Genomic DNA, 25283 nt, shown 5'->3' with positions numbered 1-25283 from the left:
AAAGGGGCCAGCTGTTGGAAAAGCTCAAGGAAGAACACTCCAGGGAGAAGGGCAAGCATATGCAAAAGCCCAGAGTTGGGAAAGAGCTTGAAATTCTGGGGACTGAAAGGCCCAGTTTAGCTGGAGCACAGTGAACTGAGGAGATCATCAGCATATGAATGGTGGTTGAAGCCATGGGAATGATTTGATTTCTCCTGGAGTGTATATAGAGGAAGAAACAAAAAATAAGTCAAGAGTAGTACATTGGAGAAAAACAACATGAAAGAGGTTCGAAGAGAAATCTGCAGAAGAGATTAAAGGAAGCAGTCATAGAAGTAGGAAGGCAAGAAAGAAGGCTATCATGCAAGCCAAAAGAGAAGAGAGTGTCAACATTATTATGAGTTACAGAGTGATCTAACAAGATAAGGGGGAAAGGAAGTCCATTGGAATTGACAGTTGGGAGGTCACAGATAATTTTGGCCATTGCCCACTCAGAGTAGTGATGTGGATAGAAGACTTAATATAGTGAATTAACTACATTACAGCTATGTCCTCCCATATACCTTTATTTTCATAGTAGAATATCTTGTCCAGCAAGATTTGTTTTTATCTGATGAAACTGTTAGTGAGATTTCCTGTTGGCCAATCAGAAAACACTTATTAAATATTCATATCTTCATAGCATTGTGCTTGGTGTTAAGGTGATAAAAAGATAGATTCCTACAACATGGGTTTAAATTCAAGATTTCCAAGAAGTGATTTTGTAAAGGTTGACCCTCTAGCTTCGCACTTCCTGAAAAACATCCATTGTGTACCCAGAAGCAGCTTACTTCTTGCTTGCCTAGGCATGCAAGCATGAGAGATTGTAACAAGCCCATGTTATGTGTATAGTTTATCTTCCACAAAGCAGACTGAATACATTCTTAAAGTAATAGCCACTTGGCTGTTTTAAGTATTAGACTGTTGTACTCTCTTTCTATGCCAAAAATACGTCGTTTTAAAGTAAAGTTGACATACAATATTGTATTACTTTCAGGTGTACAGCATAGTGATTTGACACATATTCATCAGATATGATCAGCACAAAAAGTCTAATAACCATCTGTCACCAAAGTTATGATGATAATATTGACTACTTTGCCTATGCAAAATATATCTTAACGCTTTTTATAAACAGAGGGTGCATGTATATGTTTGTGTGTATACACTTCATCTATACCCCATTTTGTTAAAAGGTGAACTTTAATTGCTCAGTAGATTCTCACTATAATTTTCTCAGCATTTGGAAGTTCATAATATAAGGAACTGTTTAAATATAAAGCACAAGAGTAAATAATTCAGATTGTCCTTCCCATTTTTAAGGGTCAGATTGAGACCCATCAATCATTCATTGGTTCAGTCATTCATTAATTTAATGCTTATTATCAACAGTCTACTTATCATTTTTTCTAGATCATGATGAGCTCTTCTCAATCTGTACCATTTATTTTCAGCACCTCACATATTTATAGTGACTTGTATACTGACTCAAATGGCTCTGTAATTGACACATTCTGGCTTTTATGTGTTTAACTAGTTCAGGTTCTCTAGAGCAGAGCCCTAGTCTTTAAGTTCATTATGTATCCTCAAAGCACCTAGCATAGACTTAGGTGAGAATATAGTTGGCATTTGATAGTTGGTTGATTTCTATGATTGGGTTTTCAGATACTTAATTATGTTTTTCCTGTTCTTTAGTTTCCCTCAGCCTTTTTCAAAGGAAGGGTAAACATGTGTGCTGCATTTTGCTATGAGGTTTTAAAGTGCTGCACCTCAAAGATTAGCTCAACCAGGAATGAAGCGTCTGCACTTTTGTATCTTCTGATGAGAAACAACTTTGAATACACCAAAAGGAAAACCTTTCTGAGGACCCATCTGCAGGTCAGTGAAAATCAAAGCTCTTCCTCTTCTATTCAGTCTTTAGCCTCTAGATCAAGACCTAGAGCTACCCAGTCCAATATAATAGCTGTTGGCCACATGTGGCCATTTAGCACTTGAAATGTGGCTAGTCTGAATTGAGATGTGCCATAAATATAGCTTTTGAAGACTAAGTACCAAAAACAGTAAACTATCTCAGTTGTTTTATGTTTACAATATGCTGAAATGGTATTTTGGGTATATTGGGTTAAGTAAAATATATTGTGTCTTTTTACTTTTTAATGCAGCTATTAGAGAATTGAAAATTATGTGCATGGTTCACATCGTATTTCTATTGGAAAGCACTACTCTAGAGCATAAGTGCTAAGAACATAGACCCTAGTTCAGGCTCCGGGACTAACACACTGTATGACTTTGAGCAGGTTACTTCCTTAGTGTGTCCATGCCTCGGTTTCTTCATATGTAAAATAGTGGTAAATATTTGTGCCTACCTCATAGGATTGTTGTGAAGATTAAATGAGATGACTAAATAACAAACAAAACACTTATTAAATATTTCATAACAGGTAGTAATACAGTTTGTGTTTTTCGTGTTCCAGCATGACCAGTAAGTAAAAAATGAGAGAAGTCTCAAGGTGTAGTGGAAAGAATGAACTTTGGAATCAGACCTACCTGGGCTTAATCGTAGCTCAGCTACTTACTATGTGACCCTAGGCAAGTTTCTCAGTCTGTCTTAACTATTTGCCTCATCTGTAAAATGAGGCCAAGTATATTTCACCTTGCAGGGCTATCATGAGGGAGAAAAATAAAGTGTGTGTAGTGCCAGGCATAATGACTAGCATGTAATAGACACTTAGTACATGGTAGTTGTTATTTAACATCTCCATATTTTTCTGCTTATTTAATGAAACAGCCTTGAACTAAAACATAATTGGAACTTCTTAGCTTAGTGGACCTCTTTGTAATATGGGAAACCTTTGGTTATATTTATGTCTTCACTGCTATGGTCTGTCCCATTGCAGGTGTTTATTGGAAATGGGTCATGAATGGGGAAACAGCTATAAGCAGGTTTTTAGAAATGTCATCAGTAACATGGAAATCCGATGAAAGTGTATTCTTTTTGTAAAAATCTGCTATATAGTTACTTTTGGGTATTAGGGCCAGCATTATATGTAAGGGCCTTTATAATTCACCTTTATATGAGGATGTCACTTGAATAACATCTTCCCCCAAACATATCTGCAATTAGTGTGCCAGTATGCCTGAAATTCCCCAGTAGGGTCTGTTCTTCTGGGTCAAAGCATCAGCTCTCTCAAGTCTGTTATTCAAATGTAAATCAGTTCATAAATGTGAAGACTTGGAACCATGTCTGGCACATAGTAAGTGCTCAAAAAAAGGATTAACTAGTATTATTATGATTATGACCTCTCTAATCCTCAGAACATCTCATTCCCATATTACAAATGAGGAAAGTGAGGCACAATAGGGTTAAGTAAATTTTCCAAAGCCCCACAGTGAATAATTGATAAAGTCAAGATTGGCATCTGAAGCAGTTTGATTCTAGAGCCTGCACTCATAGCTCCTATAGTATCCTGCTTCCCAAGACCAGAGGTAAAGCTTCCAGCCATTAACACCTTAGCATGAATTAATCAGGCATTCCTTAAAGGGATCCTGAAAGATTAAAAAGCACCATCGGAGGCCATTACATGTACTGCTGTCTAAACTAGATAAGCACTAGTCAGAAACAAAAAAGGGGACTGAGGTGCTGGAGTTGGGAGTTCAGGACACTTAAATAGACTAGCGAAAAGGAGTGAGAAACCATAGAAAAAAATATCATTTATTCTCAACTTTGCCATAGGTACAACCTAGCAAGCATATTCAAAATAGAGACCTGATCACCATTGTTTCAGTTCACTGTTAATGAAACAGTTTTGAATCTGGCTGTACTATGAGCTTTGAAAAAACTTTCATATCTAATCAAGAAAAGTTCCAAAAAAATGTGAAATTGGGACCTTTGAAGTTGCTATTTCAGTAGAAGAATTTAAACTCCTCATGTCTGAAGAAAGTAGATGATGGTGGAACTGTGTAGAATCTTTAAAAGAAACATTTCATATGAGTGCTTATGGGCTTACACAATGATGAAAATAAACAGCATTTGTTTAAAAGACAATTGAAAAACAATGTTTGCTTTTGCCCACAGATAATAATTGCTGTAAGTCAGCTGATAGCTGATGTAGCACTAAGCGGAGGATCAAGATTTCAGGAGTCTTTATTCATTATCAACAATTTTGCTAATAGTGACAGACCTATGAAGGTATGTTCTCGCTTTAGTCAATTAGAAGCACTTTCACTGTCAGGGAAGTTTATACTCCTAGAATTAAACTGTTTTTGGATTCACGACTTTCAGTAGAGTAGAGTGTATAGAATGTAAGCTTCATGAGTCCAGGCTTTGTCTTGTACACCAATGTATCTCTAGCAGCAAAACGCTGCTTGGTACCTAGCATATAGTCAATATTAGTTGAACAAATGGAAGACAGACTATACTGTGTAAACACAGTTGTTATGGCTAGTAGGATTTGAATTTTTTTCTGGGCTTGATTTCTAAACTTACTCAGAAAATAAATGTATCCTTTCCTTTTTTAAAAAAATATATCTTTATTTCAGAGAGAGGAAAGGAGAGGGATAGAAAGATAGAAACATCAATGATGAGAGAGTCATTGATCCGCTGCCTCCTGCATGCCCACAACTGGGGATCGAGCCTGCAACCTGGCATGTGCCCTGACCGGGAATAGAACCCCTATAGCCTGGATCCTAGGTCGACGCTCAACCACTGAGCCACGCTCATCCGGGCCATTTCCTTCTTAACTATCATATTTGAAATTTCACAAGATCTCACTTCCTAGAGCAGTTAAAGCTGCCCGATCCATTTCCAACAGATGAGGAGTGGCACAGAAGGAATTTATTATTTGATGAGTTTTAAGAATCATCTGTTAACTGATTATGGCTTGCCATAGATAACTTTTTAAATTTTTTTAATTGAATTTATTGGGGCAACATTAGTTAATAAAATTATGTAGGTTTCAAGTATACAATTCTATAGTACATCACATGTATATTGTATTGTGTGTTTACCACCCCAAGTCAAGTCTCTTTCCATCACCATTTATCTCCCCTTTTCCCTCTTCTACCTCCCCTACACTGCCTTCCCTCTGGCAGTCACCCTGTTGGCTCTGTCCATGAGTCTTTTTTTTCTTTGCTTGATCCTTCTCACCTAGCCCCCAACGCCCTCCTCTCTGACAGCTCTCTGTCTCTTCTCTGTATTCATGAGTCTGTCTCCAGTGTGTTAGCTTATTTTGTTCATTAGATTCCACATATAAGAGAAATCATATGCTATTTGTCTTTGTCTGACTGGCTTATTTAACTTAGCATAATACTCTCCATACTGTCACAAAAGGTAAGATTTTCTTCTATTTTACAACTGAGTACTTTTTCATTGGATAAAGGCACTACAGCATTTTTATTCACTCATCTACTGTTGGGCACTTGGGCTGCTTCCAAATCTTGGCTATTGTAAAATGCTGCTATGAACATAGGGGTGCATATATTCTTTTTTTTTTTTTTTTTTTTAAGATATACATCTATGATGACAATAACAGGGTTCTTTTATTTATTTTTTTAATATATCTTTGTTGATTTCAGAGAGAAGAAAGGAGAGGGAGAGAGAGAGATAGAAACATCAATGATGAGAGAGTCATTGATCGAGCCCGCAACCCGGGCATGTGCCCTGACCGGGAATCGAACCCCGATCACCTGGATCCCAGGTCGATGCTCAACCGCTGAGCCACGCCTGGCCGGGCTTCTTTCAAATTAGTTTTTCAGGTTTGCCATAGGTACTTATTGGCACTCCCAAAGACCCTGAACTCCATTCCTCTTTGTTACCTACATGCTTAAAACCTGTATCACTGTCAAAATTCATTTGTTGTTTTGTTGCACAGAGAGCAGGTTCTTTCTAATCTTCAGTGATATATGTATACAAGGGAAGAGGAAACCTCTGCCAATAAAGGACTTTTCCTCCCAGAGGAATCATCTCCATTCTTGGGAAAGGTCATCTTCCAGCATAATTGGGCAATCTTGTTTAAAGTCTGAAAAAAATAAAGCTCACAGTCATAGCATACTTGATGTTTGGGACGTGTAGACTCTGTGTAGCAAAAAATATTCCCACAGGAACATCACTCAGACTGGGAAGAAAAAAAAAAGCACTGTCAGGCTGGGAAAGTTTGCTTTCCAGCCAGTTCTATTGGTTCCCCAGGAAATAAGTATATGCTCCAACTATTCCCATGAGCACAGAAACAGCTTCTGTCATTTAGGATCTTTTACTCATATTCTAACAGTTGTTACCATCCTTAATTCCATGTTATATAAAAGTTGGATTTGAAACTTTTTCACAGTCAATGGGGTCTGTTTTGGCTCTCCTTGATAGGAAATCTTTTGCATGACTCATTTCTGAAATGACTTAGTTTTATTCTGGTAGGTTAGTCACTACCAATAAACCCTATTACAACAAGGTATGTCTTTCCTCCAGTAAGTGTAATCTCTCTTAATGTATAAGAAGGAACTTTATGTATATAAGTATTACTTGAAAGGGATAAAGAAGGCACTTTTAAAATCTATTTCCTCCACTTTTAGTTATATTCACATTGGAAAGCTCCCTAACCCCTATATTTGTCACTTATTCATCGTCTTTAATCATACAGATAATTGTGATTACTCCAGTGGGGTTAAGAGAAAGTGATAGGACTATCTTAATGGCCATAATAAAGAGGAAACTCTAACTTTCTGGTTTGGGGGAACGAAAACAACATTTGAGAGAGGTTATCTCTTTAAATCCTTTAGAGTGTTCTGTGCTTCATAAGCTCTAATTTGTATAAGTGGGCACTGTAGTATGGTTTTCACCTTATTGTATGTGGTAGTTGGTGGATAGGATAGGTATACTTGTCAGTATGGAAGACTAGCTAAGATCACTAGCTCTGGAGCCAGACTACCTGGGTGTAAATCCTGTCTCTACCACTTACCAACTGTGAGACTAGCCAAGCTACTTAACTGCTGTGTGCCTCAGTTTTCCATTGGTAAAATGAATCATGATAGTGCTTGAATCACAGGATTGTTATAAAAATTAAAACATGTAAAGCACGTAGACCACTGCCTGATAAAAAGTCTACTGTCAATTTTTAGTTACTGTCCTACCAAGCAAAATAGAGACATACTCGTAGATAGAGAGCAGGCAGACAGCTGAGGGGGGTGTTGGGAGGGAGGTAGAGGGATTGAGCAAAAAAGAAAAAAAAAGAGAAAACTCATAGACATGGACAACAGTGTGGTGATCACAGGGTGAGGTGGAGATGGAAGAGGGGATAGAGGGGATAAATGGTGATGGAAAAAATTAAATTAAAAAGGAGAGAAAACAAAACAAAATTTTACTGTCATAAGTAAAATTACACAATAAGGTGACTATAGATTACTCTCACGGCTATAGGATCTGGGTTCAAAACCAGGTAGTATGGCTCCAGTGTCCATGCTTTTAGGTATTGTAAATATACTGCCATCAAGTTTAGAGCCTTCAAAGCCTGAGCTAGTTGGATATTTTAAAAAGAATTAATTTAAAGTTCTTTGCCCGGCCGGGCATGGCTCAGCGGTTGAGCGTCAACCTAGGATCCAGGCGATCGGGGTTCGATTCCCGGTCGGGGCACATGCCCGGGTTGTGGGCTTGATCAATGACCCTCTCATCATTGATGTTTCTACCTCTCTTTCTCCCTCTCCTTTCCTCTCTCTGAAATCAATAAAGATATATTTAAAAATAATAATAATAAAGTTCTTTGCCTGGTTGGGTGTGGCTCAGCGGCTGAGCGTCGACCTAGGATCCAGGCGATTGGGGTTCGATTCCCGGTCAGGGCTCATGCCTGGGTTGCGGGCTCGATCCCCAGTTGAGGGCGTGCAGGAGGCAGCCGATCCGTGACTCCCTCATCATTGCTGTTTCTATCTCTCTCGCTCCCTCTCCTTTCCTCTCTCTGAAATCAATAAAGATATATTTTAAAAATAATAATAAAATAAAAATATTTAATAATAAATAAATAAATAATAAATAATAAGTTCTTTATACATGCCCCATGCCAAGAACCAAATACCAAGAAGCGTAGCTTAGTTGGTTGGAGCATCGTCCCATATACCGAAAGGTTGCGGGTTTGACATCCTGTCAGGGCACATATTCAGGTTGCGGGTTCAATCCCCAGTTAGGGCGTGTACGGGAGGCAATGATATTTCTCTCTCTCTCTCTCCCCCCTTCCTTCCTCCCTCCCTCCCTCTCTCTGTAAAACCAATTTTTAAAAAATCGTATGTTAGTCCCAGGATTGAATGCCGAGGCTTAGAGCACATGAGTAATATTGATAAACATGTCTTTTTTTGTTTTGAAATTAGGCAACAGCTTTTCCCACAGAAGTCAAAGATTTGACCAAGAGAATTCGTACTGTTCTTATGGCCACTGCTCAAATGAAGGAGCATGAGAAAGACCCTGAAATGCTAATTGATCTCCAGTATAGCTTAGCCAAGTCATATGCAAGCACCCCAGAGCTCAGGAAAACCTGGCTAGATAGCATGGCCAAGATTCATGTGAAAAATGGAGATTTTTCTGAGGTAACTACATTAGGCTTTGTTCTAAACACAACCCTGCCAAACCCCCAGAGCACATTCTAACAATTCTTTATTTGTCATCCTTTTTCAGGCAGCAATGTGTTATGTCCATGTAGCAGCTTTGGTGGCAGAGTTTCTTCATCGAAAAAGTAAGATATTTCTGTTATTAGAGATGGGGAGAATTTCAGTTAGCACAATAGTTTTTATCTTTGTAGCTTGTAACTGCGAATGTGATATAATTGAGCTCTGAAAAATATGTTCACCTTTAGCCTCATTCAGTGTTTAACAGAGGTTGTTATTTTTAAAAAACTGGATTGTTCATTTTGCCTTCTGCTTTCATTAAGAGTTAAATAGCACAGGGCCAAGCCTGATAGCCAATGTTTATTTTCCAACACTGTCTCCCTGGAAGTCTGCTACAAATTAAATTCTTCTCAGGGCTCATGAGAAGCTCTGGATAATACCAGTCACTTACTTTCCCCTCGTCTGCCTCAAGTTCACCAATAACTGGCCACAGATTTGATCTCCACGGCCACTTTACTATAACAGTACCTTGGCATTAAAGGGAGTCAGCACATCAGCAACATGGCCAAATAATACATCCCTGTTTGTCTCCCCCCCCCCCCAACAACAACAATTTGGCATCCATTCATGGACAAAATTGCCTTTGTGGGAGCTGTGGGATCCAGCGCTATATGCCAAGGGGCCTGGGAGAAGTGTTACCCACCTCTGCATTAGATAGTAAGCAGACAGATCTCAGTCCTGGCTGTGGATCCTGCAGTGGCCCAAGAACTGGTTCCAGCCCTTCCCAGCTGCAGTCTAGGAGGCCCTGGAGAATACTATTGTAAATAGTCACCCATAAACAAGAGAGCCTTGGTGGGAATCCAGGAGTCCAGTGGAGAAGTTCCAGCGTGCCACTGGAATACACACACAGGCACACAAGTTTAGGTGCATTGGAGAGGGTAGTTTAACTTTACTAGTGTCACCCCTTCCTCAAGGTGGCACAGCTCAGTGCCAAGAGAGACCTCTTGCCTGTGATTTCTTCCACAGGGAAGAGAGAGCATGTGAGTGGGCACCTGGCTTCCACAGATGTACAGGATGCTGCCAAAGAGGCCCATTGCTCTTTTGCCCCATCCGGAGTGCTCAGTTGTGAACTTCATGATTGAGGGTGAGGGCAGGAAGAAGCTGAGAGAACGGCTGATAGGACTCTCAGAAGGCATTAAAGGGACACAGATTATATACTATATCAAGAGTCCCACCAACATGCTGCTAGGGACATTTAGCCCGTAGATCCCTCCAACTGGCCCACAAGCACCCCCAGTGCTCCATGTGCCTCAGCCACACCTCTCCTGTCCTGTCGCCACCTCCCTATGCATGCCCCTGTGGGATTAAGAGCAGGCTTTAGCAGACAGCTAATGAGCATGCGCAGAAAGTCGGCCAGAATCTGTGGGCCAGGGAGAGACCACAAACTTGAATTTTAGCACCACTCTTGGGAAAGCAAAAAGGGAGGCTCTTAGTACCTGGCCCGATGTGTTGCATGATGGAGAGAAGGCATATAAGCTTAAGAATTCTCCCACAAGAGGCAACAAGAAGTGTGGAGCCAGTGTATCCATAGAAGATCTATGAAAGCCTCAAAATCCCAAGCAGGGCAGGTTGAAGGCATTTCTCTCCCAAAGTCAGTCAGTAAAGATGATTGGAAGTGACTGCTGCTTTCAAGTGTAAAGACAGCAATGCAAGACTTCAAGGAATATGAAAAATGAAGGAAACATGACATCACCAAAGGATCATAATAACCTCCCAGTAACCAAACTCAAAGACATGGAAATCTGTAATTTATCTAATGAAGAATTCAAAAGACCCTAAAACCAAACAAAAAATCAGGAATTATCTCAATTATCAATCCTTAAGCTTTAAAAATATAACTATAGGATTAGACAAAATAGCAACTAATATAGAATCTACGTATTGCTGTGATTTTTTTGGACGTTAGCTTGAAGCAGCTTGCCTGAGCACCAAGCAGTATGACATATTTCAACAAGTGGAAATTGTGCTTTTAACTAATTATTTAAATATTTATTTTATAATGCCTTCAAGGTTTTTTAGAATTTGTACTTCATAGAAATCAAAAGGCCCTGTCTGCATGGGAAAAAGTGATGTTTTGCATTTTAAACAAAAATAATATTTAGAAGTTTGCATGTTTATTTATAGGTGCCATCTATTTTTAAAACTGTAATATTCTACTTGCTTAAACTAGAAAAACTTATTCTAAAATGGTGGCAGTGGGAAAATCCCCAGGCTTTTTCCCCTTAGATTCAATCATTCAGATGATCCAAAACACCTTCTTTTGTTAATTATTTGGTCAAATTGACAGTAATACTAAAGGAGACTACTAATTTAAAACAAGTTAAAAACTGAATCTTTAACCTGTCATCCAGTTGGAGAACTCCATGATCTAGACAAGACCTAGATATTCACTGAGTAAATAAAAGTATGTTTGTGTACAGAACTGAAAAAAAAAAAGGTTTTATTTACACTTTTAAAACAAACTTATTTAACAGAAAAAGAGGGGAACATCTGTAATACTTTCAACAATAAAGAGAAATTTAAAAAATAATTGAATAATTCTGGAATCATTTGTTTTCTATCATTAAGTGTCCTTTGATAATGAGTACAAAAGGGAAGGAGAGTTAGCTATATTATAAATCTCTGGCATATCAATTGCCAATAAGTTTATGTTTTCTCAAAGTCTTAAGCCATTATTCTTGAAGTCAATATATTGTTTAAATCAAGATGGAATGAAATACTACTGACCAGCTGACTCGTTGGGGACTCATTCTTCTGTATAACGTTTTTAAGAAAAAAAATAATGTGTCATTGGGTGGTTGCCTAAACAAGCAAGGGCTTGGCCCTTGCCCCCCAGGGGTGACTACAGATTTTTTTTCCTTATGTTTCAGAACTGAACTGAAAGGGAAAGGGAAAGGGGAGGGAGGTGTGCAGTTCTCTCTGCCCCACCCCCAGCCTCATACTTCCTTCAGCCAGAGCTCTAGTTCCTTCTACAAGAGAGACCTTAAGGATTATCATTCTCTTCTTTTAACCAAAGTTACCTTGAAGTGGTGATACTGGGTGTTAGTTATTCCCACCCCCAAAAATATAAAATAAAAAACAGATCTATTTCTTTTTTGTCTGAGAACCTCAAAATGTTCTAGATCTTTCTCTGGAGGACAGACTTGATGTCTCTCTTCCTGAGTAAGGGCACAACTCTTTTCCCCCAGGGAAGACAGAGTCAAGTTTCTACATTCTTCCACCACCGCATAGCACCCAAGGTTCAACAAAGCTTCAGGCTTGTAGGGCTCCCCCATCAGCCCTGAAAAAGAAATTTTCTTTCCCAGAGAGTCTGTTATTTTCATTCCTTATAGGGTAATGTTGATCCCTTTCCCAAATCTTTATACTCAAGATCTGATAGCTTAAGTTCTACAAAGCTTTTATTCCCCAATGCCTTCCCAATCACAGGTTTTTTCCTCCCCCTACCCCTTCAGGACTCTTACCTCTTACCCTTCTTCTGACTAGTTGTCTTATTTTATCAAGAGTTGGACAGTTTCCCTATCCTCCAAATTCCTCCCACTTTTTAATGGAGAATTTGTGCTCGAGGCAGTGCTCTCTCCTTAGAAAGTTTGCATCTTGCTTTCCCTAGGGTAGCAGTCAGGAATACAGAAGCTACAGCTATCTATGAAGGGCAAGTCTTTTTTCTTTCATAATTGAGATTTTATCCGTTGTTTTGAGGATAATTACACAGACATTTCAGTTTGCACATAATTCTTAACTTATGTACCCAAAACCTAAAAATTCATATAGTTGTGATTGTTTTCTAAACAGTTATTTCAATGACTTTCCAGCTTAAAATTTGAAAAAATTTTGTAACTGAAAATTATACTTATAACTTTGTTCCTCACAAAAATATCTGCGTTTATTTTTAAGGGTAACCAATCACTGTAAGGCTACCTGTTATTTACAATACACTTTCTTATATAAATTTACATCACTGTTTTTTTAATTCACACAGAATTATTCCCTAATGGATGTTCAGCCTTCAAGAAAATTACTCCCAATATAGATGAAGAAGGAGCAATGAAAGAAGATGCTGGAATGATGGATGTCCATTATACTGAAGTAAGATTCCAGGGCCTGCATTGTCAATTATATAAATTTAACTTCTTAAAATATATTTTTATTTAAAAATTATTACAACTTAGAAGGTAACTAGGGGTTGATGAATTGTAAGCATTAAGACTGCCCAGAGCAAAGATGTTCCTGTTAGGAATGTGGAGCGTCCTGTATCTGGAACTCTTCCTATTGTCTGGTTTGAGAAATGCAGTGTTTATTGTCCTCAAATCACCATCACAGTAACAAGACTAGGGTCAACATACTTTGGGGAAATCTCCATTAAAAACATAGTTAATTCACATTAAAATAATATATAATAAATATTTTAAAAATTAAACAAACAAACAAAAACATAGTTAAGGTAACAGCTAAGCAGAGTATGCATGTAAGTTTTTTTAAATGGAAAATTTCTACTCTAAACTTCATATGGATAGCAAAGAGCTTCCGTTGTCACACAATCAACAAATATATACTAAGCACTGACTTATAAGCAAAGCTCTGGACTTGAAGATATAAGAGCTATCAAATAATTAGATATAGCTGATCTCTAACCTCTAATGTCTACCTGAAAGATAAGACACCGTCACAAAAGGGAAATCAGCAAGATGGTGCCATTTGAATAATATAAACTATGTTCCATGCAAAGTCAAAGGTGAAAGAGATGCCTTTGAGCTGAGGTAGAACAGAGGAAGTATTAGATTAGAGAGGGGTTTGAAGAATGAGTTCATCCTGAAGGCACTCTAGCAGGAGACTAGCAAGGACAAAAGTTAAGAGGCGGGAAAGTATAAGGCATGTTTGGGGCACAAGCAAGGGGATTCTTTGGACTAAGCCAGTGGGTTCATATAGAGAAGAGTAGTAGCTGAGGGCTGATTTTGAGAAACTATGAATATTTCGGCTTTATAAATTAGAATGTTGAATTGCTATCAAAGGTTTTTGAGCAGAATAATCACAAGATGAAAGCAAGGAAGAGGAAAGATTAATTTGTTGGTAATGTGGGAGATGTATTGGAGATAGGTAGATAGGGGCTGGAGGCAGAGTCTAGGGTGGGGGTTGCCCTAAGGGTCCAGATGTGAGGCAGTTGAGGCCTAAACCGAGACAGTGATAGATTCAGGCAACACTATGACAGAAAGAGGAAACCTTGCTGACTGTGGGAGGGTAAGACTCAAAAGTAGCTCTGAGATTTCAGGTTTGGATATTAGAGAAAAATCACAGATGGATAATTTTACAGGGAGGATGATGAATTCAGTTTTTGATGTGTGTTGAATTTGAAGTAAAAGGTTATTGAAATGGAAATAACCATTAGGCCATGAGAAATTCAGAACGGAACCTAAGCAGAAAGATAAGGGTTGGAGATCAACATCTGGAAGTCATGTCTGTGTGAGAGCCAAAGCAGAGTGAGGATGGGAGATAACATAGCAAATGAAGACCGGAGGACCAAGGACTGAACCATAGAGAAGTTCACAATTGAAGAATGGGAACATGAAAAAAAGAAAAAAACAAACAACAAAAGCAGAGAGATTTAAGAGATTGTAGTCCCATAGAAATATATATTTTTTAACTTGTATTAAGAAACACAAGAAGCACTCAGGTTAAAGTGACAGAGACACACTTTAGAAATATTTTATGAATTTTTTTTTTAGAATACAAGCAAATCTCAAGTTAGCTCTGGTTTATTTAACTAAAATGATATGCCTGGAAGCTTTACCTATTGTTTCCATATGGGTGTCTCTCCTCATCAGTAAAATATAGTAATACTATCCTGGTCATTTCACAATAAACATAAAGGCTCTTTATAAGTCATTAAGTGCTGCATGAATGTCAGGCTTTATCAATGACTTGAATGACAGTGAGATTTCCTTTTACTCCCAGAATCTAAGAATAGATATTTAAAACATAGTTGCTGAATTAATCATAACAGAGAATCAAGGTACTTGAATTTTAATTCCAGTTCATTATGTGACTGAAGCTTTGGGTAAATCAATTCACTTTTGGGGCCTTAGATGATTTTCCATAGACCTCCAGTTTTTATGACTGGCAGTGGAAAGATTGCAGGGAGTTTGTGGGAGATAAACGGATCAGCACAAACTGAAGTTTCATCATTGCCTTTCAAAAAGCAGCTTCAACTTACTCTTAGAAATATCCTTGAGCCTGATTCTTTTTCATACTCTCAAGGAAAGCAGTTAATGTTTCCTTTTAAAAAATAATTTTAACTCGATTGCTGTTTTTTTAAAATATTTTTTATTGATTTGTAGAAAGAGAGGAGAAAAGGAGAGGGAGAGAGAGAAACATCAATTGGCTGCCTCCTGCACGCCCCCTGCTGGGGATCAAGCCCACAACCTGGGCATGTACCCTGACCTGGAATTAAACCTGCAACTTTTCGGTGCATGTAATGACACCCAACCAACTAAGCCACTACTGCGAGGCTGGGACATGTTTCCTTGTCTCCCCATTTTGGTTGCCTCTATTTGTTTCTTTGTATTCGATAGTTTTGCTATGTCTCCCAGCCTTGGTAGGTTGACCTTATGTAGTAGGTGTCCTGTGGGTCTCAGTGGTGCAGTCTCTCAGATCACCTGAGCTGGGTGCTCTGGAAGTCTCTCTTGTGTGGTTATGTGATCCCTCATGTAGTTAAGTCAGGATTGCTGTTGGCACGTTTGTGGTTTGGGTTGACCCTCAGTCTGGCTGGCTGTGAGAATTGGCCCCAACCGCAATGTACAAGTTGCTGGGGGGGGGGGGGGGGCTGTCCCCACAAAGTGTAATTTGCCCCAGCAGGATCTGGTGCCTGCAGAGACCATCCTTTGGGTGTACCGCATGTGGAGCTAATTGGACAGTGCTCTGAAGCCAGCCACCAGTTGTGTTGGTTCTGGGGCCTCTTTGGAGGGACCCTGATGCAAGTCAATGTCAGGCGCTGCTTGTGACCAGCCATGGGCTACGTATTGGGAACTACAAAGTGATCCATGATTGGTAGCTGCCTGTGCTGGGCCTTGATTGCATGGGAGGGGCCTCACTGTTCACCAAGGCTGGCTGCCACCAGTTCTGGGCCTGGAGCAGGTCAGCAAAACACTTAAGGCACCCTGAGATCCACTGCTGACTGTCCATTAGGCTAGCCACTGAAGGAGCGTTGGAGTGGGGGTATGAGATTTACATGAGGCAGGTTCTCAGGGAGTCACCAGGCGCATGAAGCTCACCAGGGTAATATACAGTGTGGAGCAAAAGTAGGTTTGCAGTAGTTTGTATGGAAAATAATACAATAATTAATAAGTAATAACATAAGAATAAACTGTTTTGCAAACTCACACAGTAAACCTAATTTTCTCCCACCATGCAGATTCAAACTGCCCTATGTGGGAGCAGAGCCAGCCCTTTTTGTGTCTCCACCCTTCCTACCAGTCTTGATGTGGTATCTTCTGTAAATCTTTGATTATAAGACTTCTGTTCAGCTAGTTTTCAGATGATTATCCAGGTAGACTGTTCTGTAATTTAGTTGTAATTTTAATGTGGTCATGGGAGGCAGTACTTGTACTTTCCACCTATTCTGCCATCTTGGATCCCCTTCAAAATGCACACATCTTAAATGAACAGTTTGATGGATTTTAACAATTGTATACACCCATGTAACTTACCACCAGAAACAATAAATAGAACAAGTCCATTCCCCTAGAAAGTAGCCTTGTGCACATTTCCACAGTCTCCCCACACCCACCATCTGAATTCAATCACCGTGGATAAGTTTTGCCCATATTTTGGTGTCATAAAAATGAAATTGTTCGGTATGTACCCTTTTGTATGTGGCTTCTTTTGCTTAACCTGTTTTTGAGAAGCATCTATGTTCAGTATATCTCATATTTGTTTTTTGCTCATTACTAAGTAATATTCAATTGTATCGATATATTATATTTTAATATATTTCCTGTTAATGGATTTTAGATTGTTTCCAGTTTGGTGCTGTTATGAATAAGGCTGATTTAAACATTCTTATGTATTACCTTTTGAGGACATGTGCTTTTATTTTATTAATTAATTTATTTTTTAAATCCTCACCCGAGGATATTTTTTCCATTGCTTTTCAGAGAGAGTGGAAGGGAGGGAGAGAGAGCTAGAGAGCAATATCGATGTAAGAGAGACACATCGATTGGTTGCTTCCTGCATGTGTGCCAGCCAGGGCTGGGATCGAGTCTGCAACTGAGGTATGTGCCCTTGACCAGAATCAAACCCCAGGACCCTTCAGTTTGCAGGCTGATGCTCTAACTACTGAACCAAATCTGCTAGGTCATATGCTTTTATTTTTCTTGAGTAAATATTTATGAATGAAATTGCTAGATCCTAAGGAAGTTATATATAGTTATATATTTTAACTTTATAAGAAATTACCAAAGAGTTTTTCAAAGTGGTTGGACCATTTTATACTCCTACCAGCAATGAATGAGAGTTTCAGTTGCTCCACACCTGATGTTGCCAGTCTTTTTAAATTTCTGCCATTCTAGTAGGCATGAGTTGGTATATTACATTGAATTTTTCCATAATTGTAAACCAACTTTACATTCCTAGGACAGACCTCACTAGTTTATAACAAAATTTTAATTCCTTGAAAGTTCTTCCTTCCCATTGTTGCTGGAAATTTTAATTTACCTATTAAATGTTAATATAAGATCATTTGTTAAAGTAACAACATTTAACGGACAACTGTGCACTGCCACTATCCAGGTGACTGAAAAAACCAATATAAATAAGATATTGTCCCTACTTTTAAAGAATCACAGCCTAATTGGAAAGTCAGATGCATAGATAATGGGCAAGTTTAGTGATAAATATTTATTCAATGAATTATCATAGTAGGAAAAAGAAGTCTAGTGTCTTGCTGCTCTGTGTGGATCAGTAGAAGAATCCTGGAAGAGGTGATACCTAAGCTGTTTTAAAGAGGTTAACCAAGTGAAAGGGATTAAAGAACAAGACAGTATAGCATGAACAAAGGCACAAAATTAAGACAATACTATGGTGCTTCAGGGGAACTACAAGTAGTTTTACTATTGTTGGAGCATAAAGTACCAGGCTGGGTGTAATGAGATAGATTATAGAAGTATCAGCAAGATCCTTGCATGCCTTGTGTGCCAAATGAAAGAGTTTTTCTTTATTCTGTAAATGATAGGCAGCCATCATGAGATTTTAAGAAGGGGAGAGGTACATGGTTTGGTTTGCATTTTAATCAGAACCCTATGGCAGATATGTGGATGATAGATTGGAAAGCACCAAGGCTGGAGGCAGGAAGATCAATTAGGAAAAAATAATGAGGTCTTGGACCTTAGCAATCAGAGTGAGATGGACAGGAAGAACCAGTTTGAAAAGTTTTAGGAAGTAAAGCTGGTAAAACTTGGTGATGAACTGATTAGGGGATGAATAAAGAAAGAGAGTGTATTAGTTTTCTAGGCCTGCCACAACAAAGTACATAAACTATGTGGCTTAAAACAGCAGAAATTTATTGTCTCACAGTTCTGGAGTCTAGAAACCTGCAATCAAGGTGTCATCACGTCGTCTTAGACTCTGAGTATCCTTGACTCCTTGAATTTCTGATGATGCCTGTTGATTTTTTGCATTCCTTGGCTTATAGCTGCATTACTCTAATCTCTGTCTCTAGTCACATGGTATTCACCCTATATGACTGACTTCTTCTAAGGATACCAGTCATATTGGATTAAGAGCTCACCCTACTCCAGTATGACTTCGCCTTAACCAATTACATTTGCAATGACCCTATTTCCAAATAAGGTCACATTCTGAGGTACTGGGGGTTAGGACTTTGGTTTTTTGAGGGACAACTCAACCCATAAAGAAGGTAAAGTAAAAACTGCTCTTAGTTTTCTAGCTAAGGGTTTATAGGGTGTTGCTACCAGCTAAACAAGAAACACAAGTGAAAGAGCTGGTTTAAAAAGATGTGTTCAAAACTGTTTAAAAGACATATAGGAAAAGCCATTTTATTAATCAGTTCTATAGGTGTGAAGTAAACATCTTTAAGATAAATAAACTGTGAAGACTTATGGATAGCATCAGTAATTGGCTTCATCATTTTATTGTTGAGAACATGAGGTGATGGTTCACAAAAGTTTGTTGTATAGCAGCTGTTACCGTTCTGGCAAGGTCAGAGATCTCTATCCTGAGCTATCACCTATCATTCTCACTAATTTTAGAACCAATAGTCAGGAAGGAAGCATTCTTTACCAAAATCACATCATTTTAATAAATACCTAATCACGAATGCAACAGCTTAAGAGTTGTCAAATTTTCTTAAGATTATTATATGTAGTATATAATTTCAATGTAACGGAAAAATAAGGGACATTTATAGGCTTGGTGAAATTCGCCCTGTTAGAGATTCAGACATCCTCAGTTTGGAACGAACAACTTACCCCCTTTAAAAGATAATCCTTCCCAATGTGTTACCATTTGTAAGTACAGTCAATATTTTCATTATGTGAATAAACAAAATAAATGTAGTTTACTGTTGTCAACAATTTCATATTTTTAAGAACGGTTTCAATTTCAAATATTTCAGCTATTTGATTTCAAAACTATAGTTACAGAAATATAATCCCGTGCATTTCATTTAAGTTAGTACATTCTATTTATCCTTTATTAACTTGAAATGGTTCAAATTTTATTTGTCCAGAACTCTAAAACTATTGTTAATACCTGATTGCATTTTTGTTTTAATGCAGGAGGTTTTGCTGGAGTTGCTAGAACAGTGTGTGGATGGCTTATGGAAAGCAGAACGTTATGAAATAATTTCTGAGATTTCCAAGTTGATCATTCCAATTTATGAGAAACGCCGTGAGTTTGAGGTCAGTAGTTTAAACATTTGCATCATTACTCCATTTTTTGTTGAATTGTGAGAGGTCTTTATATTTTCTGGATAGTAAACCTTTTCCAAATCTGTGATTTAATATTTTATTTTGGTCTTGGAAAAAATAGTAATGTAGTTATGGTACTATCACTCTACTATGTCACCTCTGAAGAACAGAAGGTTAATTATAGTATGACATTTGTATTTTATCACAGAATATAAATACTTAGTGTATCACTTTGACACATTTGTCCAGTTGGAAAGTTATAATCCTTAAAAATGTTCAATCCTTAGAATCTTACCTTACATTTATATAAATGCTCCAATTGAAATGAAGGCTAAGGCAACCAAAATATAAATTTAGATGATACCAGTGGTTCTCAAACCAGTGGTTTTCTCTAGCCATCTTCCTGCTTCTCTCAGGGCATAAAAAAAAAATCAATGATGACTTCACTAAACCTTCACTTTAAAAAGCTACTGAATTTTCATGTTGCCCCAGAAGAGGCATAGACTTGATTCTATTCTTTGCAATTCCATGGCAGAGGCTAAAGGTGGTGCTGGCAGATGACAATTTGGGAGGTAATAAGACACTAGTAATAGTTCTATTATGAGGAGTTTTTCCAGATTAATTTGCCAGACAAGGCTGTTGATAAAGGTTAGTTAATAAAGCATAGTAGTATAATGAACAGCTGTTGCCACCAACGCTAAACAGGATATTTTTTTAAAAAATATTTGCATCTCTGAATTCATGTCATAATTTCTACTCCTGCTGTGCTGGGAAGGGTCCATTTAGAAAAGAAAAAAAAAGCAAAGCTGTTTTATACTTAAATATAGCAAGCAGGTAATTATAACATATATATCAGTCTGTTTTTGTTGAAGATGTTTCTAAGAGTGAGAACACGGGTACTTAGTATCATCATCTGCACAGTGTTCTAATCTCCTCTCCAAACTGGCTCTGATAAAACTTTCTTTTCCCAGGTCCTGAGTCTTTCTCTCTTTGCCATACTTTTGGTGTATACGGGGCATGCCTGAGAAATCATAGTGGAGTTCAAGTGGTTATGTTAATAAGCAAGAGTTAAATAAATAACTCTAAGTCATATAGATGGCAAAGAATGGGCTAGGGGACAAGAATTGGCACTACCCCTCCTATCAAAACATTATATCTTAAGAACCTCTGGGAAAAGACTCAAAATACCTACTTTCTTGCTCTTGGGTTTAAAGGTCAAGCTATTAGAAACCCAGGGAACACTTTGCTACTTAGTCAACTAAAAGCTAAGAAAGGAAAATGGGTGTTCCCTATACATTAAAGGAAATAATATTTTTTAATAGGGAACAACAACTGTTTCCTTGTAGGGGTGTAAGGGTCTGTATAGATCCCCAAACACTCTGCATGTGATGAAGTCATTGTTCTTAGGATGCTGATGTGTAATTTTTCAGTGTATCCTTATGGGATAGGCTGAGAAGTGTCGGAGATAGTAGCCATAGAGGTAAGGAAAATTTCCCTCAAATTGAACTCAACTGCAGGAAATAATATGGAAAGAATTTTAGAGACAGAACTTCTGCTTTCATACTCTCCTTTTTTTTAATTTTAATGTTTAAAAAATATATCTTCATTGATTTCAGAGAGAGGGAGAGATAGAAACATCAATGATGAAAGAGTCATTGATCAGCCGCCTCCTACACACCCCCTACTGGGGACCGAGCCCACAACCCGGGCATGTGCCCTGACTGGGAATTGACCCGCGATCTCCTGGATCCTAGGTCAACGCTCAGCCGCTGAGCCACACCAGCCAGGCGCTCTCCTTTTTTATTGAGGTGAAGTTCATATAACATACAATTAACCATTTTAAAGTGCATAGTTCAGTGGCATTTAGTGCATTCATGATATTGGGAACCCATCACCTCTCTCTCTTTTCGAAATGTTCTCATCACCCTGGAAAAACACCCCATACTCATGAAATAACCATTGTCCACCATCCCCTGGTAACCACTAATCTGCTTTATGCCTATTGTGGATATGCCATAAAAAATGATTAATACAAAATATAACCTTTTGTGTCTGGCTTTCTTCACTTAGTATAATATTTGTAGCATGTATCAGAACTTCATTTCTTTTTATGGCTGAATGATATTTCACAATTTATTTATCCATTTATCTACTGACAGACATTTGGGCTGTTTCCACCTTTTGGCTATTATGAATAGTAATGTTGTAAGCGTTCATGTATAAATTTCTGTATGGACATATGTTTTCATTTGTCTTGGGTATATATCTAAGAGTGGAATATCTGGGCCATATAATTCTATGCTTAACTTTTCTAGTAACCACCAAACTGCTTTCCCTTTTACTTCCCACCAGCAATGTACACATGTCACATCCTGACCAACACTTGTTTTGGTTTTTTATTAAAGCTATCCTAGTGGATGTGAAGTGATATCACATTTTGGTTTTGATTTGTATTTCCTTAGTGGCCAATGATTTTGCACATTTTTGTGTGTACTACTTGTCCATTTGTATATCTTCTTTGGAGAAATGTATATTCAAGTCCTTTGCCCATATTTTTTCTTTTATATATAATTTTTAATTTATTGAGGTATAATTGACATAACATTATATCAGTTTCAGTTTCAGGGGTACAACATAATGATTCGATATTTGTATTGAAAAATGATCACAATATGTCCAGTTAATATCCATCACCATATACAGTTACATAGTTTTTTTTCTTGTGATGAGAACTTTCAAGATCCACTCTCATAGCTTCTTTCAAATATGCAATACAGTATTATTAACTGTAGTCAACATGCTGTACATTACATCTCTGTGACTTACTAATGTTATAACTATAAATGTGTCTCTTTTGACCCCCTTCACCCATTTTGCCCCTACCCACTCACTGCCTCAGGCAACCACCAATCTCTTTTCTACGTCCCTGAGCTCAGTTTTTTTGTTTTTTAGATTTCACATATACGTTGAGATCATACAGTATTTCTCTTTCTTTGTCTGACTTATTTCACTTAGCATAATGCCCTCAAGGCCCATCCCTGTTGTTACAAATGGCAAGATTTCATTCTTTTTTTATAGCTGAATAATTTTCCATTGTGGGTACACACACACACCACATCTTCTTTATCTGTTCATTAATGGACATTTAAATTGTTTTCATGTCTTAGCTGTTATAAATAATGCTACATTGAACATGGAGGTGTGTATTTCTTTTCATATTCTTCAGATAAATACCCAGAAATGGAATTGCTCTACCAGTTAGTAATTCTACTTTTAATTTTTTGAGGAACCTCCATATTGTTTTACATAGTAACTGCACCAATTTATATTCTCACTAACAATGCATGAAGAGTCCAAATCCTCACCAACACCTATTTCTTGCCTTTTTGATAATAGCCATTCTAAAAGGTGGTATCTCAGTATGGTTTTGATTTGCATTTTCCTGATTAGTGATATTGAGCATCTTTTCATGTACCTATTTGATTTGCCCATTTTAAAATCGAGTTGTCTTTTTTGTTGAATTGTGAGAGTTCTCAGTATTCTCTGTATACAAAACCTTTATCAGATCTGTAATCTGCAAATATTTTCCCCAATTCTATAGGTTGTCATTTCACATTCTTGATAATATTCTTTGCACAATGTGCTCTCCTTTTCTGGGTGTGCAGAATACATTCTTTGAAAACGTCTGTGAACTTGTATAAAAGCAGCCCTCACTGAGGCTCAGTATTACTTATTTTTGTATCTGCCTTTCATTTTATCTCCAAAAGTTTTTGCATAAATTGTTTATTCTATCTCTCCACCTAAAGGTTCAAGCAAAGCATTTTGCTTCTCTTTCAGTTTAAATAATTCAGACGTACCGAAAATAGTAGTCAATAATAATATAGTATTTTTAAAGTGCATGTTACCATTGAGATATTAAGGAAATAAAGCATGTTACTTAAAAATACAGTGTTGTTTGACTCTTTTTAGCTCTACCCTTAGAGCTAAAGTTGTTTAAGAATTTTGTATAATTGTGACAATAGGAGAGAGGGTTTTCAAACCATTTAAAAAAGAAAATACTGTTGTTTTTCCCCCCAGGGCATTTATTTACCTTAAAGACATTTAGTAATTAACCAACAGACAAAGCTGATTTGTATATTCTCATTTTTCAGAAACTTACTCAAGTTTATAGAACTCTTCATGGAGCTTACACAAAAATTCTGGAGGTTATGCACACCAAAAAAAGACTTTTAGGCACTTTCTTCAGAGTTGCCTTTTATGGGCAAGTAAGTATACTTTAGTTCATAAAGTTTATTTTCTTTTTAAATGTTCACCTTTGAATGATTAGATAATTGTAGCAGCAGTTACTGGATCTGGAATTCTGTCCAGATAGAGTGCCTATCACAGTAGCAGGAAGCCTCTTATGTAAGTGTAAAGTTCACTTTGGCTCTCATATCTAAATCCATTAGGTCAGAGTACAACATAGAGCATTTGAATTTTCCCCTTACTTTCATTTTCTGTTAAGCTTCTAAAAGTATATATTTAATATCTAGTAGCACAAGCTTTCAAATAAAAAACAGGTAAGTATACTGGGAACAAGAAAAATCTAGTGTGGAAATCTTCAGGCCAATTAGATGTTCATATGACTGTGAATTTGAAAATTCTCACTTATCTGAAGTTAAGAGGGGGAATATATGGATGTGGCTTTTAGTGCATTACTATTATTTAAAATGTATTTCAAATGCATTATTGCTAGGTATTTAGTAGATTTTCTTTCAATGCTATTTGCTCATTCCATTTATAAATTATTGTATGTTTAATTTTACAATAGTCCTTTTTTGAAGAAGAGGATGGAAAGGAGTACATCTACAAAGAGCCAAAGCTCACTGGCCTCTCGGAGATTTCCCTGAGACTCGTTAAACTTTATGGTGAAAAATTTGGTACAGAGAATGTGAAAATAATTCAGGATTCAGACAAGGTAACTCTACCCTGCATAGTGAGATCATTAATTGTTAGTTCCAAGCATGGTTTATTGCTCCTGACTTTTCCTCATTAGCTGGTGGAGGAGAATCATGGAAATAGAGCCTTTCCAGATAGTGAAAGAAAGGACGGGGGCTTTGGAGTCAGAGAGAGTGGGATTCAAATCTCCATTCTCTGTCATTTTCTAGCTGTGTGACCATGGGGAGGTTACTTAACCTCTCTGCGCCTTGTTTTTCTCATTAGTAAAATGGAAATAATAATAATGCCTTCACCCTGGCTGGTATGGCTCAGTTGGTTGGAGTGTCATCCCATACACTGAAAGGTCACAGGTTCAATTCCCAGTCGGGGTGCATACAGGAGGCAGTCGATCGATGTTTCTCTCCCACTTTAATGTTTCTTTCTCTCTCTTTCTCTCTCTCTAAAATCAATAAAAAGCATGTCCTCTGGTGAGGATTAACATAATAATAATAATAATGCCTTCCTGGTGGAGTTGTTATATGGATTAAATGAGTTTATATATGGAAAGTGATTATAGAGTTCCTGGTACATAAAAAACATTCATTAATAATAATAGAAGCCAGCAGACTTAATAAAGGTTAGTTATTATTTTCATTGCTGTTGCTCATCATGATTCTCAATGTCATACTTTATGATTAAAATCATCTTGGGTCAGGGCACATGCCCGGGTTGCAGGCTCGATCCCCAGTCGGGGGCGTGCAGGAGGCAGCTGATCAGTGACTCTCATCATTGATG

The 25283-nt window shown here is 37.7% G+C and overlaps 1 protein-coding gene across 2 annotated transcripts in view; it reads left to right on the top strand.

Moving 5' to 3' along the window:
- The window catches only part of DOCK11 (dedicator of cytokinesis 11), a 172129-nt gene that overhangs the window by 135219 nt on the left and 11627 nt on the right, over positions 1-25283 (top strand). For both annotated transcript variants that reach the window (XM_016202704.2, XM_087829402.1), the window contains 8 exons: positions 1714-1896; positions 4094-4207; positions 8362-8577; positions 8666-8723; positions 12632-12738; positions 19440-19562; positions 23723-23836; positions 24382-24528. In XM_016202704.2, coding sequence (XP_016058190.2) covers positions 1714-1896; positions 4094-4207; positions 8362-8577; positions 8666-8723; positions 12632-12738; positions 19440-19562; positions 23723-23836; positions 24382-24528 — 1062 coding nt within the window. The remainder of the gene's footprint in view (positions 1-1713; positions 1897-4093; positions 4208-8361; positions 8578-8665; positions 8724-12631; positions 12739-19439; positions 19563-23722; positions 23837-24381; positions 24529-25283) is intronic.

This window comes from Miniopterus natalensis, chromosome X (genome assembly GCF_054644295.1).
Source record: "Miniopterus natalensis isolate mMinNat1 chromosome X, mMinNat1.hap1, whole genome shotgun sequence".
In the NCBI taxonomy this organism is placed as follows: Eukaryota; Metazoa; Chordata; class Mammalia; order Chiroptera; family Miniopteridae; genus Miniopterus; species Miniopterus natalensis.
This window is presented reverse-complemented; position numbering and strand designations above follow the sequence as displayed.